General features: G+C 42.1%; 1 protein-coding gene across 1 annotated transcript in view; it reads right to left on the reverse strand.

The window, feature by feature from the left end:
* Positions 1-4,229: 4,229 nt before the first annotated feature.
* The window catches only part of clvs2 (clavesin 2), a 16,867-nt gene continuing 3,968 nt past the window's right edge, over positions 4,230-17,128 (reverse strand). Inside the window, exons 3-5 of the mRNA XM_023999497.2 lie at positions 10,086-10,196; positions 9,568-9,788; positions 4,230-7,315 (exon numbers count right to left, since the gene is read on the reverse strand). Coding sequence (XP_023855265.1) covers positions 7,222-7,315; positions 9,568-9,788; positions 10,086-10,196 — 426 coding nt within the window. The 3' untranslated portion in view covers positions 4,230-7,221. The remainder of the gene's footprint in view (positions 7,316-9,567; positions 9,789-10,085; positions 10,197-17,128) is intronic.

Genomic DNA, 17,128 nt, shown 5'->3' on the forward strand with positions numbered 1-17,128 from the left:
CACAGTTTCTAACTAGCGTTAGCACAGTTTCTAACTAGCGTTAGCACAGTTTCTAACTAGCGTTAGCACAGTTTCTAACTAGGGCGTTAGCACTCTTACATAATGCGTTAGCACTCTTACTAAACTTATAGCGTTAGCACAGTTTCTAACTAGCGCTAGCACAGTTTCTAACTAGCGTTAGCACAGTTTCTAACTAGCGTTAGCAAATCTTCAGTAATCTGTCCTTAAACTGTTGTATTCTGCACAGCACATTGTCATGCCACCCAACAACAAAGTTATCTGAAACTTAGGCACAACAGTGACTATAAAGACTGTTGTTTAGGTCCAATCCTCTTATGTCCATCTTCCCCTGTGTAACAGCAGTCCTTATAGACAGGGACTAATATTAAGGGAATAAAACAGCAACAATAATACTGTTTCTGCAACAGAGGGATAATCCTACCTGACATTTTTATTGCTTTTTTTTTTTACCCCAGTTATGAAGCAGGCAACCTTATGTGCTGCTGTAGAGTGCTTCCATCAATTGCTGCTGTGTTTTTATGACACTTTACCAGCTATGCAGCCTTTAAGACTCCCAGGACGGTGTATATTCCATTCCCAGGCTTGAGAGGGGAACTACAAATAAGACAGAGTACTTGAGGTGTGTTTGCCTAAATATCATGCAGTCCAGATAAGTGCTGTTGTTAACATTGAGTCAGTTCCACAGATACTGTATGAGTGGAGGCTACTGTATGCCAAGGTACCTTAGTGGTACTGTATAATTTGATTATTGGGTCCGTCCTTTCTATTTTCTCTCAAGGCTCCTCCCAAACTGGCCCAACAAGATGAGTCAGTCAGCCCAGCCCACGCCTGGGCCATTCATAAATCTAATGGGATCGAATCTGCTCAGGACAGGGCAGGGAACAAAAATAGAATCCAGTGAGTCAATCTCTCTCTTACATGGGTTTCCTGCTAAAACCATGTTACTTTAATGCATGTTTTCTGTCCCCTAAAAGCAGTACACTATTTACTGTAAATGTTTAATTCTCCATGGTTCTGCAGCTGCGAAATAAATCAAATCCAAGCAGAGGAGAGATGTTTGTTCTGAGGTCCCTATGCTCCCTGAGCTACAGTAACAGGGTACCACAAAGAGAGAGAGCCACGCTAGGCCTCATCATCAGCTGATGAGCCAGGGGATTTGGGTCAGCCAGAGCACTAAATTAGTACAATGTGCCTCATGCTCGGTAATGCCATCTCTTGCAATAAATAACACAAGGGATGTTCCAAAAAAAACWACCACTTGTTGTTTTAGGTTTGGAGCTACCGTGGAGTTTTGGGTGAAAACAGAGTGAAATCAAGGATGCTGTGGGGGTTGTTTGAATTCCTGATATAACCACTGTGCAGACAGAGACATTAAAGAGAATATTGCTCCAGAGCMGGTGAGTCTCATGCGTGTGATGGTGAGTAAGAGACCTGAGGTAAAGAGGTGTGATTCATCTCTGCCTATTTGGCCACAGCATCCTCCACAACACAACTCCCTCCAGCATCAACAGCCTAAACACGCAGGCAGCAGGCAGGCAGCTCACAGAGGCCACCTCAGGCCAGGATTAGACCTCCAATCTCCATAAGAGACTGTCTGGGAGTGGACCAGGGCAAGGTAAGGCAATATGGAAGCTGTTGGTTCTACCTCTGGCTCCTCACGCTCTCAGCAGAGTGACACAGCTATAGAACAAAGAGTGCTACATTGATACATTGACGTCAATGGGGAAGACCAGTAGACTCCGTCAAGGTGGAGAAACCCATGTGAAATCATAAATCCCACCACGTCTGTTGTCTCAGTCAGTATGGGCCTCTGACTGGGTGAACCAACTAGCCAAACAGACTGCACCGTGATGGTCATGTGGGAGGGAATAACAATGGCTTTCTCAATGAATAATTCAAAAAGCTTGTGGGTTTGCTGCTGTGTGTGTTCAGTAAGGGATTGAGGTGTGTCCTCTTCTTCACACACACTGCAGTAAACCCAGGGTGGCTCAGTATGGCTCAACTTCAGGAGGCTGAAGAAATGTTTCGTGTCACCTAAAACCCTGACAAACTTTTACAGATACACAATCGAGAGCATCCTGTCGGGCTGTATCACCCCCTGGTACAGAAACTGCACTGCTCGCATCCGCAGGTCMCTCCAGAGGGCGGTGCGGTCTGCCCAACGCATCACCGGGGGCAAACTACCTTCCCTCCAGGACATCTACAGCACCCAATATCACAGGAAGGCCCAAAAAAATATCCAGGACATTAACCACTCGAGCCACAGCCTGTTCACCCCACTATCATCCAGATGGCGTGATCAGTACAGGTGCATCAAAACTGGGACCGTGAGACTGAAAAACAGCTTCTATCTTAAGGCCATCAGACTGTTAAATAGCCATCACTAGCCGGCTTACGCAACCCTGCACCATAGAGGGTGCTGCCCTATATACATAAACGTGCAATCACTGGCCACTTTAATCATGTTTAAATAATGTTCACATACTGCTTTACTCATCTCATATACTGTATTCTATTCTACTGTATTTTAGTCAATGCCACTCCGACATTGCTCAATCTAATATTTATATATTTCTTAAATCCATTATTTTTCTTTTAGATTTGTTTGTATTGTTGAGAATCGTTTTTAGATACCACCGCACTGTTAGATACTACTGCACTGTTAGATACTACTGCACTGTTAGATACTACCGCACTGTTAGATACTACCGCAGTGTTAGATACTACTGCACTGTTAGATACTACCGCACTGTTAGATACTACTGCACTGTTAGATACTACTGCACTGTTAGATACTACTGCACTGTTAGATCACTACTGCAGTGTTAGATACTACTGCACTGTTAGATACTACTGCACTGTTAGTCTACTGCACTGTTAGATACTACGCACTGTTAGATACTACCGCACTGTTAGATACTACTGCACTGTTAGATACTACCGCGCACTGTTAGATATACCCGCACTGTTGATACTACTGCACTGTTAGATACTACTGCACTGTTAGACACTACTGCACTGTTAATACTACTGCACTGTTAGATATACCTTTAATACTACTGCCGCACTGTTAGATACTACTGCACTGTTAGATACTACTGCACTGTTTAGATACTACTGCACTGTTAGATACTACTGCACTGTTAGATACTACTGCACTGTTAGATACTACCACACTGTTAGATACTAACCGCACTGTTTAGATACTACTGCACTGTTAGATACTACGCACTGTTAGATACTACCCACTGTTAGATACTACTGCACTGTTAGATACTACTGCACTGTTAGATACTACCGCACTGTTAGATACTACTGCACTGTTAGATACTACTGCACTGTTAGATACTACCCGCACTGTTAGATACTACCGCACTGTTAGATACTACCGGCAACTGTTAGATACTACTGCACTGTTAGATACTACCGCACTGTTTAGATACTACTGCACTGTTAGATACTACTGCACTGTTAGATACTACACTGCACTGTTAGATACTACTGCACTGTTAGATACTACTGCACTGCAACTGTTAGATACTACTGCACTGTTAGATACTACTGCACTGTTGGAGCTAGGAACACAAGTGTTGCGCTACACCCGCAATAACCTCTGCTAAATATGTGTATCTGACCAATACAATTTGATTTGATTTGATTTATAGGTAAGGATGGAAAAATCCTTCTGCTGTGACAATTCCTCATATTAGCTCTCTACACAGACACCAGCCGCTTGTATTTTGCTGAAACGCGGCCTAGACGTATTCTGAGGTAATTTTCCACCCGACCAATTACCCTGATCCCACAGCTTTTGATATCTTTCAGAGCTTTTCATGTATTCATCGGCAAATTTGCCAATACACATGTGTTTAGTGAAGGTGCTCTCGTTTGAATGCGACCTGCTTAATTAACACTTTGAAGGTCTCTCAATTACCTGCTGTTATCATAATGTATCTAGTTCAGTGGTCTGCCACTCATACTTCAACAGCAGAGGTCCGTCTAACAAAAGTGGCTATAAATACAAGGTCAGTTTCACCTTCAGCATAACCTTGGTCTTGACACTGTTTGGATCACACTCTTATGCCTTACTGCCAAGCTGGAATTGGTGTGCGTCAGGAGTATGGCTTTCCATTTTAGGATATTCATTCGACGTAAACATAGTATGCAGTATACAGGAGTGCAAAACAGCTAAATAAGAGAGCAGAGTGATACCAACCTGTGTGTCCATATTTATTGGTTTCTCATGTTTGATTCATTTACATAATTTAATTCAGTTGTTTAAAGTTGTTTTTAAGGACATTTAAACATTAAACACTCTTCCCCACACGTCCGCTTTGAATAATCTGTGATTTGACAAGACCTCTAATTTGAGTTTCTCTCTTATCTGTTCCTACATGTACACTACCGTTCAAACGTTTGGGGTCACTTAGAAATGTCCTTGTTTTTGAAAGAAAAGCAAATTTTTTGTCCATTAAAATAACATCAAATTGATCCAAAATACATTGTAGACATTGTTAATGTTGTAAATGACTATTGTAGCTGGAAACCGCAGATTTTTTTATGGAATATCTACATAGGCGTACAGAGGCCCATTATCAGCAACCATCACTCCTGTGTTCCAATGGCACGGTGTGTTAGCTAATCCAAGTTCCTCTGTCCAGTGTCTGTGTTCTTTTGCCCATCTTAATCTTTTATTTTTATTGTCCAGTCTGAAATATGGCTTTTTCTTTGCAACTCTGCAAAACCAGCATCGCGGAGTTGCCTTTTCATGTTGACGTTGAGACTGGTGTTTTGCGGGTACTATTTAATGAAGCTGCCAGTTGAGGACTTGTGAGGCGTCTGTTTCTCAAACTAGACACTCTGATGTACTTGTTCTCTTGCTCAGTTGTGCACTGGGGCCTCCCACTCCTCTTTCTATTCTGGTTAGAGACAGTTTGCGCTGTTCTGTGAGGGAAGTAATAAGTAATATTCAGTTTCTTGGCAATTTCTCGCATGGAATAGCCTTCATTTCTCAGAACAAGAATAGACTGATCAGTTTCAGAAGAAAGTGCTTCTTTAATCAGCACAACAGTTTTCAGRTGTGCTAACATCATTTCAAAAGGGTTTTCTAATTATCAATTAGACTTTTAAAATGATAAACTTGGATTAGCTAACACAACGTGCCATTGGAACACAGGAGTGATGGTTGCTGATAATGGGCCTCTGTACGCCTATGTAGATATTCCATAACAAATCTGCCGTTTCCAGCTACAATAGTCATTTACAGCATTAACAATGTCTACACTGTATTTCGGATCAATTTGATGTTATGTTAATGGAAAAAAAATTGCTTTTCTTTCAAAAACAAGGAGATTTCTAAGTGACCCCAAACTTTTGAACAGTAGTGTATATACAATCAAATTGACATGGAAACATGAAACCAAAGGATTAACTCAAAGCAATAATATGCATTCAATTCATGAACAATTATTAACTGTCATAAGAAGTCGTTACTGTACCTTCAAGCCATGGATGAAGTAAAGCATTATACAATAAAGACGTTGTTTTGTCAAAGGGGGGCTTTGGATGAAATGGCAAGTCTGCATACATGAAAATAGTTGGAAGAATATTACAAATGCTAAACATATTCAATTCTCAAACGTGTGTTCAAACCTCAAAAGGTTTCTGCTGTTGTTGTATCATCTTTCTGTAATGTAGGATGATCTGAAAAGTGCACAGGACAAACGAGTCATGGATGCCTTAAAATACTGATGAACATCACACAAAAACATGAAACACTTTAAACCAGGGTGAAACACACAGACAGCAGCATCCGATCAATGAGGCTTCAGATAACAATACCATTGTTCAGCTATCGGGTTATTGCAACGCCTCTCACACATCGCTACCTAACGGCCGCTACAGACAGACTGGGTAACACTGACAAGCTGTTACGGCGCCCTCACTTCACCAAAAAAAACAAAGAGGTTCCTGGGTCTGCAGCAGCTGAGTCCCTCAGRCATCGAGCTGGAGATGATATTGCCTGGACCGTGTGATCACTGGGTATTAGGACTGTCGATCTGTCTGGCCTAGTTCTGGGCAGCCAAGCAGCCACGCCAGAGTGAATCCATGTTAGTGCCATAGCAGGAAGGCAGCACTGTGTCAGGGCTCAGAGGCTCCAGAGCTGAACACTGCCTCGAGCTTCACCGCCATGCAAGGAGAAACAAAGGAGCGAGCAACGGAAGATCACACAGTGGCATAAACTGACTGTATCCCTGCAGCCATCACAAAAGCTTGATATCATATATAAATAAGTATACAGTATACTGTATCTTAACTTCCAGCATCCTAAAATAAGATATGAGAAAATAATATCTATATCTTTTAAATAGTGTATCTAAATTGGTTTTCAAGTAGGTGTGTGCTGTAGTGGGCAACATCTCTCCTATTGAAACAGATCGTTTCAAGATAATCCTTGAATAGAAACACATTTTTGGAATCACATGACACAGCGACAACACTGTTACCTCTTCTGAGCTGAACCAATAGCTGATACTAAATCCTTTCAAAATACGAGACATTTGTCATGTTTTCGTGATTACTGGCAGTTAACCCACTGATCCCCGGTAGGCCTTCATTGTAAATAAGAATTTGTTCTTAACTGACTTGCCTAGTTAAATAAAGGTTAAATGTAAAAATAAAATAAAAAAACATTATTAGAACAAATCCCGAGCTGCACTTGCCGGTTTGGAAATGTTAAATACTGTACCAAAAGCCCCCAGCCTCCAATCCCCTTTAAGCGTGATTTCCCATCAACCTCCTATGGTACCACTTTTTTCACAAAACATTTCACGAGAAGCACATACAGAATATTAACAGCAGTCTTTGCATGTTTTCCTGTCACAATGACTCCACCATCCCCCTAGTGTTTAGATCAGAAGTGTATTTACAGTTTTGAATTGGCACTTGACAATAAAATTTGGACCTCCACCATTAGCTTCTCTTCCCTTTTTGTTTTTAGAAATATCTCTCAAAATGCCGTCTTTGCCCATCTTTATGATGCTAGAAGAGGTTCTCCTCGTGCTCCAATCTCTTCCCTCGCATCGTTATGTCTCTGTGTTCTTTTGTTTGTTTGAGGGAGCATGGGAATTCTCTCCCCTCTGTCTGTCTTTCTGTCTGAGGGCGATGTTTCTTGGTCTGCATGTGTTGTCGAGCCGTACTTTAGTCCAGCGAGAGCAGCGGCTGCATGTTCTCCTCCTCGCTCTTCACTTTTTCTGGCCGTTTAAGCACTCCGGGCTCCACCACCGACTGGGACCTGTGGAAATGAATAAAAGATGACTGGCATCAGAGAGGCCTGTGTTCATTGAAGCACTATCACTGAGGACTTCTCACCTAGTACAAAGGAGTGGGATGCAAAGGTGCAAGCACCAGAGAACCCTTGCATCCTGCAGAGCAGGTAGCATACAAAGGAATCATACAAGGTCATAGACGATTGGTTTCATAAATGCATCCCAAAATCCCTCCAGCACAAATTGTTTTAGGAGGCCTCGGGTCACGTGCAATACCCAAAAACACTAAAACGTACACACACGTGCACGTGCAAACGAAACATTAAAAATGCTCTTCCCCTACAATTGTTGTTGTCTTGTATAGTTACATGAGCCCGAAAAGGTCATTTGATCACAAAATGTCACCCTCAGACACTGCTCTAACCTATTTCTGATGTATTTCTCCAATAGAAACCTAAGCTGCTTTTGGGGGAACAGGAGCATTGATTCCTCATGCAGAAGTCTGGTCTCCTGTGTCTGCCGTGACAGATAAACATTCATATGACTGATGAGGATTACTAAGAAAACAACCAGAGCTTCAATCACCTGTGGCAAAAAAACACCCACAAACAAAATAATAGAGATGATTGCACAGTATTTACACAGGGGCTCAAATGGCCTTTGGAATAGTAACTAGTAGGATCCTGTCAGCCTCAGTGAGCTTAACATTTAGAAGTTCATAAAGCTACTGCTGCTAGTGGGGACCTATGTAATTACTGCAGCAGTGAACAGTGACGTAAAACAGATCTGCCTCGGAGTCAGTCCACCACTCACACACACACATCACAGTCATACAGTTCAGTATGGCTGTGTCATTATGGGGTGGCCATGATACAGCGGCTCATCATTCATAGCATATGGTTCTCCAACAGTGACTCATAGCCAATTTTGCTATTTTTTAATCAAGTAATGGATAAGACAATGTTGGCTTGACCTTTGTGGAGCGTATAAATCGCAGCGTAAAGTGGGGACCTGAAAGCCCTGACTAAAATAAGTCACTTCAGATCATATGGCTGCAGGTGATTTACAGCATTACGTTCACCATATATCAGGCCCCTGACCAAGATGCTATGATACACCAATCAAATGCTTCTGTCACAGATTCAGGCCAGATCAGGGTAAAAGAGGGCTTAGGTAACAATAGGAAAAAATACATTATTAAATGCTTTTATGAAAATCCCATACAGTACCTTATCTCTCATTGCTTTGACTGCTGCGTCAGTGTATTGTCTTGGTAAGCAGAAATGTCATTGACAGTACATTTCACTGATAAAAATCTGCTGAACCAAAACATTTGATTTTTTACTAAGGATACTGTGCTATGCATGGGGAAAGAGCATGTACTTTCTCTCCTTCAGTCATACACACACACACAACAAATTGACATGGCTCTTGGGAAAAAAAGGACAAAAGGACATTGGATAACCTAATATTCTCAAGGAAAGAAGGCCTTCATGACAATGTCATATGTCTATACAGGTTCAGTCAGAGGGTTGTGTGTGGCAGCAGGAGTGGAACTGAGCTTATTGCCGAAGGTAAAACTCCATCACTTCTGTTCATGCTCCAGAAGGTAGCTAGCGCACTCCATTGAGTGCAGATCAGAGCATCATATTCATCTATTTTGCCTAATGCTCATTTCATGAGCCAGTAAGTGGAGAGAGACAGCCCTGAAGAAACTCACCGAGACAAGGGACTGTCACGAAAGCAAACTAAAGTCACCATGCCTAATTTATTATTTCTATAAAACATACAAAACTATCTGCCATGGAGGATTTCAGAAACTAAACCACTCACCTGAATGAAACACTGAGAACAATTTCTCTGAATAAGTTTCGCATTTTGAACAGTGAATACATATTATAATATCCAAGTATACCATTTCCTATGCTTATGTCTACCCCCTGAATAATGTTGGTGAGAGGCCTTTAGCACCCAACACACAAACCAGAATATAGATATCTGTGCTCTGTACTGCCGTGTTGTGCAATTGAATTACTCCTACTGTAGAAAATCAATCATGTGTTTTCCATGTATCTTATAGATCTAGGAATCCCTAGTTATGTCCAATTTCTGCCCTGCTTCTGTGGTTATTACCTGGAAGAAAACGCATCAGCTATGACATATCTGACAGACTAACCTGTCCGTTTCTTAGAAGACACCTCTACTTGTATCTCGTATGAAGACAACAACACACAATCTATCACATTGACACACGCAAATAACATGAGTCTAGACGGACCTCTTCATGGCTTTGGGAGACAGGTCTTTCTCCAGGTCTTTGACAGACAGGCTGTAGGACTCGGGGCAATACTCGGTCTCCTCGTCATAGGCGTGGTCCAGAAGGGTGCGGGCCCAGGTGCCCATGTCGTAGGGTGGCATCATCCCACCCAGCTCAGAGGGCAGGATCTCAGGGTGCATGAGCTGGTGAAGGCTGTTCAAGTTGTTCCCATGCATGAAGATCTGCAGAGGGGCGGACAAAACAACAACACAACATTGACACAGATAGATAAATGAGCATATACAGTCTAACAGCATGCAAAAGTCTACAGTATGTTAGAGAGGATAGGTTCGCCATTGTGAAAAGCTGACCTGAACACTGTTTATATGACCACGGCTATTCAGAAGGCTACCATAAATGATGCTGAACACATTGAACATACATTCATTGGTTATACTGTACAGCAGCACAGTTGACCCGGTGGTCTCTGTCGAAAATATTTTTCATTATGTTCCCGCAACAACAAACTCTCCTCCTACCCGTTTCCTCGTCTTGTCCTTCAGAAAGGGGCGTATGACGGTGTAAAGGGCGTGGATGTACCAAGGCTGGTTCACAAAATGGATTCCTCCGAACCTGGCAGGGAAGCTGTCCTGTGGGCAACAAAGAACACAAATACACTCATTATTCTGCCTGTTGGTATGGTTACTAACTTAATCCTATTTTGATTTGTTAATTTTATTCTATTCAAATAACAGTATGTCAGAGGAGAGTATGTTTTAATGAGAGTGGATTTGAACATTGTTATGTAGAATGTAAATTGAACATCATCAAGTGATTTTCCCATTCCCTTTTCCATCATCTTGATGGGTTTGCATATTGGGATTATGTTAATGTTGCTCATCGAAAATCACCCAGTCCATTTATTTGACTAGCTACTGTATATTGAATTAACATTGAATTGTTCAGTGCTGTTGTCTTCTGGGCAATGTTGCATTGCCATGCAGGTTGGAGACTGGCAGCCAGGGCATTTCTCATAGGTTGGACACTATTCTCATAACGGTCTAATCTCTATGTCAAAATTTGGACACAGGGAGTATGCTGAGATTATATCCTGATATAACAGGGTTGGCTGGCGAGCACCAGAACTGGATCCCTGGAGAAACATTTATGTAAATGAGTAATCTGATGATTTAGGGGATTGTCTGTGAGGTGGACACAGGAGGAACACCCAGAGTACACCATGTAACCTAGTGACACAGCCTGGGGGAAACTCTGGCCACACAGGGCCCGCTGGAGCGGGAAATCACCTGGAACGCTCAAAATATACAATAGTCTCACATAACATTTAACGAGTTGGTAATGGCTCAGTTTCATATGTAAGTGTGGTTTCCATCTGTTCTGAAGACTTTACTGAGGTTTAAGACTGGTGTAATGGTGACCTGTATCATTCTAATTAGCTAATGAAGGTAGTTAATGATGGTGTCGCTAGCTTACTGCAGCTCTCCCGCTTAAATCTGTCCGTTATTCATCCATATTCATCAGGCTCGACATTTAAGATCACAGACATGACTGTCATTATGGAGTTTTTCCCTCCCACGCTGTTAATTCTTCATTAACGCAAGCCTTGCTGTACCTTTCTACCGAGCAGAACGTACACCTCCACTGACTAAGCACGGCAATCAACTCATATCACAATACAGATACAGGGGATACTAATTCTTTCTATCACACTTTCAGACAACAAGTTGAAGTGCCAGAGGATGTTCTTGCCGTGGGAGATAGATCTTGCCTCTTGGCTAAGCATATGGATTTTTTGAAAGTTTGCAGATAAGCAGATGGCTGTTCTTTTTTAAAACAGGACAGTATTGGCTTCATGTGCACATGTAGTCCTTACACCTTAAACCTTTTACAAACAGGCACTGTGATCCCAGGGATCAGGGTGTTAAGAGTCCATTGTTTGTTCAGGATACTCGTCATCACCTTCAGTGGGGCTACCATGTGTCTGAGAGAGAAAAGAGTCATGTACTTTGATGGCAAAGATGACAGAACTGAGCTTTAAGGCCTCTTTCCGTCTCAGAAATGGACAGCCTCTGTCGCCACGGTGATGCTGAACAGCTGGGTTAGCGTCCCTTGGCCTGGCTGCAAGGACACCGGGCGGTCCAGAGTCTGGCACCAGCGGAGCCGCTCACAGTTTTCTGGCACAAGATCTGACACCAACGAACAGAGACAGCTGACAGTGGACAGGAACAGGGCAGAGGTCCGAGTCGCCTCACCCGGCCAAATCTCCCAGGCTGCCTCAGCCTGGAGTATGTTCCTGAGAGCAGCATCAGCCTACCCTAATATTCGTCCCTCCTGCTTTGTGATCCATCCGACAGCTTTGACTAGGATGAAGGCGCCATCTGCATTATACATGAAACACAAATCAGAATACATGATGGACGCTCTGTCTTCCTCCTCTGGTTGTTGGTAGTGGAAGTGGATTGATCTGTACCCCTAGTGTGATGTTGGGGGAGTGAGAAAGGGGGAAGGGGGAAGAAAAGAAACCACCTCCGCCCTCATGTATTTATTTATTCAAACTACAAGATACTTCTGCTGCTGCTTAATTTGGGGAGGACAACCTCCAAAAATGTGAGAGCATGAAGCTCAACTGTGATCATCTGTTCATGTTCTATGCTGTTGGCCTCAGATGTTTGGATGTCATCTGCCTTTTTTAGCTGATCCGTTTCAAGTGACATTAGCCACCTAAGATGGATGCCCGCATACACGGGAATCTAATTGGCATAATAAAAAAATCCCCATAACATCCATCAGTTTAAGCTAGAGATATCTGCATTGGATGCGTCTCAATCCACCACATCTGCCGACTTCGCACTTCCGCATCTGCGATGAAAGGTGACAGAGCTAGAGTGGTGTTTGTGAGATTGTCTGGAGCATCCGAACGGTTTGGCCTATAATACTATTACGGCCCCTCGAAGAAAGACGAGACTCTCACAAACACGATGGTATTCACAGTTTTGCTCTATGACCACCACAAGCTTCTTGAGAATTGTCTGAAGTCAGTACAGCCAATCTGCCAACTTCTGTCTGTAGCGTCCAAACAGTTTGGGCTGCACACTAATATGACCCCTCTGTGGAAAGGTGAGACTCTCACAAACACGTACAGTAGCAGTCTAAAGTTTGGACACACCTACTCATTCAAGGGCTTTTCTTTATTTTTACTATTTTCTACATTGTAGAATAATAGTGAAGACAACAAAACTATGAAATAACACATATGGAATCAAGTAGTAACCAAAAAAGTGTTAAACAAATCTAAATAAACAAATAAAAATAAAAATATACAGCCCCTTCCTCTGGCTCAGACAGGGCTTAGACTCCTATAGGTTAAACTTGAAACTTGAAACTGATTAGCTAAAAAGGCAGATGACATCCAAACATCATCTGAGGCCAGCAGCGCGGAACATGAACAGATGGACATTGGCGTACATGGGCCATTTTGCAGGGCTCCAAAGCTCTTTTATCACAAGATCATTCCAATTGATTTATTAGCTTATTTAGCTTATGTTTGGACATATTAGTTAATAGACACATGTCATTGCTTTGATCTCTTGGTGGCTGTGATGTCACAGCTTAGCCTCCTGATGTCCTTTTGTTGGATATCTAGAAGTTTCCTGATGCTACATCGCAGATTTTCCCAAGCAACTAAAGCTCGAGACTAGAGCTGAGGTTCAGGCAGAGATTGCTGATGGGACATTCCCTTGCATTGCAAAGAGCCATTTATGGCAATAGAAGCCTATAAAGCCAAGCTGTCACACTCATAAGTGAACACTGATGAACACATACTGTCAAAGTCCCAGAATGAGGAGCTTACAAACTGCGTTGTTCCACAAGGAGTCAACGGTATACACTGATGACATGTTATTTGTCTACCAAAACATGCTGATTAGCCGATTGCAACAGTGACTATCATTTGATCTTGGCAGAGCCCCACCTGTTTTGAGCCCCCCAAAAAACAAGATTTGCATGCTAAAAACGCCACTGATAGCCTATAATATGTCAATCTTATTTGATTTTTCAATCTGGGCTTCTTCCACTACTGTCGATGTTGAACATTACGGCATGCGGCTCTCAAGTCTCCCCGTTCTTTTTTTAGAAGCTGATGAGCCCATCTTTTCCTGTCTTGACGAGCTCTCTAAATTCTGCTCTGCTCCTGTCAGGAGTCATTGATAAAGGATGAGTGAACTCATCCTGCGGTGAAAATGAAAAAATAAAACGTACATATAGCAGAGCCCTTTTTAAAAAGGAAACGTAGCCTGAAGTGAAGATGCTACTTTGTTATATCTCTTTACCGGAATCAGACCTCTTCGTGTGCACTAGTTTAAAAGCAGATTACAGTAAGCAGCAGCATTATCCTCGGGGAAGGCTTTTGATTGAGAGCCACGTTAAGTAAATTTAAAATGACAAAACCATTGCACATTCTCTGCTTTCTTTGAAGAGATACACCCTGGAATTAACACATTTAGGCATGGTAATAGAGAGGAGAAAGGAGAGACAGAAGAGAGACGCAGTCACAAACGATAGGTCACGTCAATATCAGGAGACACTTTATCGGCATTAGCCAGATACAGCCTGCTTTACTTAGCAGTGCGAGTGAGGGATGAAGCGCCATTCATTGGCTAGTCCAATCCTGTTGCAGACCAGACCAGCACAGTTCTGCTGCAGGAGAAACAACAACACAACTCCAGAGAGAATCGGAATCTGAGGCAAGCAGACTAACAATTCGTATTCCTCTGCCAGTCGGTCCCAGGTATGTCTGCTGCTGTTTCCTGAGCCAGCCGAGACTCTCCTGGATGGGGCTGTGGGATAGGAGCCAGTGGAGCTGAACATCCAGATGGGAGATTCACAGTCAGACAGCCAGATGGAGGGAGTACTTTGTTTGGACTTGATACATGTGTGTAATGCACTATTGATCACAGCATTGAATAATCCCTGACCTCTCATGAGGAAAGGTTATCTTCTTCTGAATCACACTAAATGTGTTAACGGAGCAAATCTGTGAATATTATACAAACTTCTTGCCCTCGATAAAAGTCCAAACTTGACTGAGGGAGGGTAAAATCCATGTGTTATCGACAAGCTTGGAGAACCATGTTGAGCGGTTTACTGCTTTCAACTCATCCATCCTTTGGGTGGGCTTAATAAAACATGCAATCGATGGGATACAGTACATCAGAGCTCAATGAGGTATTCATAGAATGGCATTAGGATCCGGTCAGTGTTCTTCTGTTGGTCTTTTCACCACTTCAGTAGGAAAGGACGGACACTTTGTTTAACCCCTTCAAAGCTCAGTGGGTATTTTATCGATCTGTAATGACATTACTGCCTATGGATGAATCAAACCTTCATAGCTTCCATCCAAACAATACAGAAACACTGAGATGGCTGAGAATACTGACCAATACAAAAAACATGTCTTCTTTTTTTTTCTCAGTGGATTGTAAGAAGCATTTGTCTAGGAAAAGGTTTTTCTCCCTGCAGTACTACCTACACATGATGTGTACCGTAGCTACAGTGTGTAGAAGAGCACCAAGTTAAATCCCAGCAACAAAAAAAAAAATGGAATAAACCTTGTGGTCAAAATAGTCCATCAAATTATCCAGCACTTTCATTCTCAAGCATAAAGCCATCAAACCTATTTATACTACATCACTTCACAAAAGGACTTTCCTAATCCCAATCCTCAGACAGAACAGCATATAATGTCGGGCCTCAAAGCACAAAACAGCCTTGTCTCCTGCTACTGAAACAAGTCTATTAGCCATATGCAGAAAAAAAACACATTTGTGAAATTCATCTTTCTACGTATTAGAAAGAAATGTCAGTGCAGTATGAATACTTTATAGAGTGCTAATAAATAGAGCTCTGAAGATAGCTCCAAGCATGAACCTCTCGCAGTTCCAATTATTTCACTAACAATGTCCTACTATCATTATTAAAAGTAATGAGAATTTGGCCACATTAAATCTTGTTGGACAAGAGCTTTTGAAAAATGTGTTGCCCTCATATATAATTAAAACTGATGGATTGAGCCTGGCTAAATGGGTATAAGCTGTCACCTTAGCACAATTGCACCATGTTACATAATTATGGAGAAACAGGCCAAATCGACAGAGGGGCTGACTACAGCCCTACATCTGCAGAATTAGGTTAAAGGCTCAGTGCAGTCAAAAACGTGATTTCCCTGTGTTTTATATATATTTGCACACTATGCGGTTTGAATAATACTGTGAAATTGTGAAAATGATCACGTCATTTTAGTGTAAGAGCTGTTGGAAAAGAATGCCTGAAATCACAGCCTGGATTGGTGGAATTGAGTTTTGGCCTGACTGGTGACATCACCAGGTGGTAAATTAGTTAATAGACCAATCAGAAAGACAGTTCCAAACCTCTCTGCCAATAACAGCTAGTTTTCCATTTTCCCCTCCACACTCCCAGACAGAAATTGCTATTTGCTAAGAAGCTATTTTTTAAAATCTTTTTGACCATTTTAATTGAACTCAATCACACTAAGTTACTTAATTGTTACCCAGATATGATTTGATATTGAGATATATAAAAAAAAACAGCTGCATTGGTCCTTTAATGTAAACAGGTTGAAAAATAGATTCATCCCCCATTCTGTCTAAAACCCACAGAAACAATGTACACATCATCACCCACACTGAGGGAGAATGGCAGAAGTGTTTTTCTCTCATCTAGCAGCACAACCCATCTGGAGAGTACATAGCATGGCGGATGGACAGGTTGCCACGGAAACTCAGTGTGGGGTGGGATGGGGAGGACTGATCTGTTGTGATTGGCTGCTGAACACAAGTTATTTCTCTAGACTGATAGGGACAAAAGGCATCGGTAAGACAGAGAGAGAGGGAGCAAAAGGAAACAACAGAGGCTCTAAGATAACAAAGTATAGCTTGGGGAAACCAAGGCCAGCATGATGTGTTCTACTCATTCCAAGCATTTGTTTTTCTTGGAATTGATTTGCCAAGAATATCTGCGCTCTGAACAAGTATTAATTTATTTCGCCTCTTTTGCCAATACACAATGAAATCTCTACTGGAGTTTGTGCTCTCTGTATTAGCCATTCCAACTACAATAGATGTGACAGTCAGTTCGGGAATAAGGAACTCAATTACCACACAGTTGAAATATCCTTATGGACTATCTTCAGATTTTCTTTGAATTTTCATTTCTCTGTTCAGCTTCAGAATCTTCCAAAGTCTCTGTAAAGAAACTGCCGGCAGAGTGTTTTTTATTGTTGCCCGTGGTAGTGTTAAACAGTTTTCATTGTTGTCAGTAGTGTTGAAATTCTTCATGGTATTCTGAACACATCACCCATGTGCAATAGCAAATGTACTGGCAGGAAATGATAAACAACCTGAACCAAGATCCTGAAGATCACACATGTACGCACACACGCACGCACGCAAATACACACACATAGCAACACACACACACACACAAACACACACACACACACACACACACACACACACACACACACACACACACACACACACACACA

The sequence above is a fragment of the Salvelinus sp. IW2-2015 genome, linkage group LG14, assembly GCF_002910315.2.
Source record: "Salvelinus sp. IW2-2015 linkage group LG14, ASM291031v2, whole genome shotgun sequence".
Lineage (NCBI taxonomy): Eukaryota > Metazoa > Chordata > Actinopteri > Salmoniformes > Salmonidae > Salvelinus > Salvelinus sp. IW2-2015.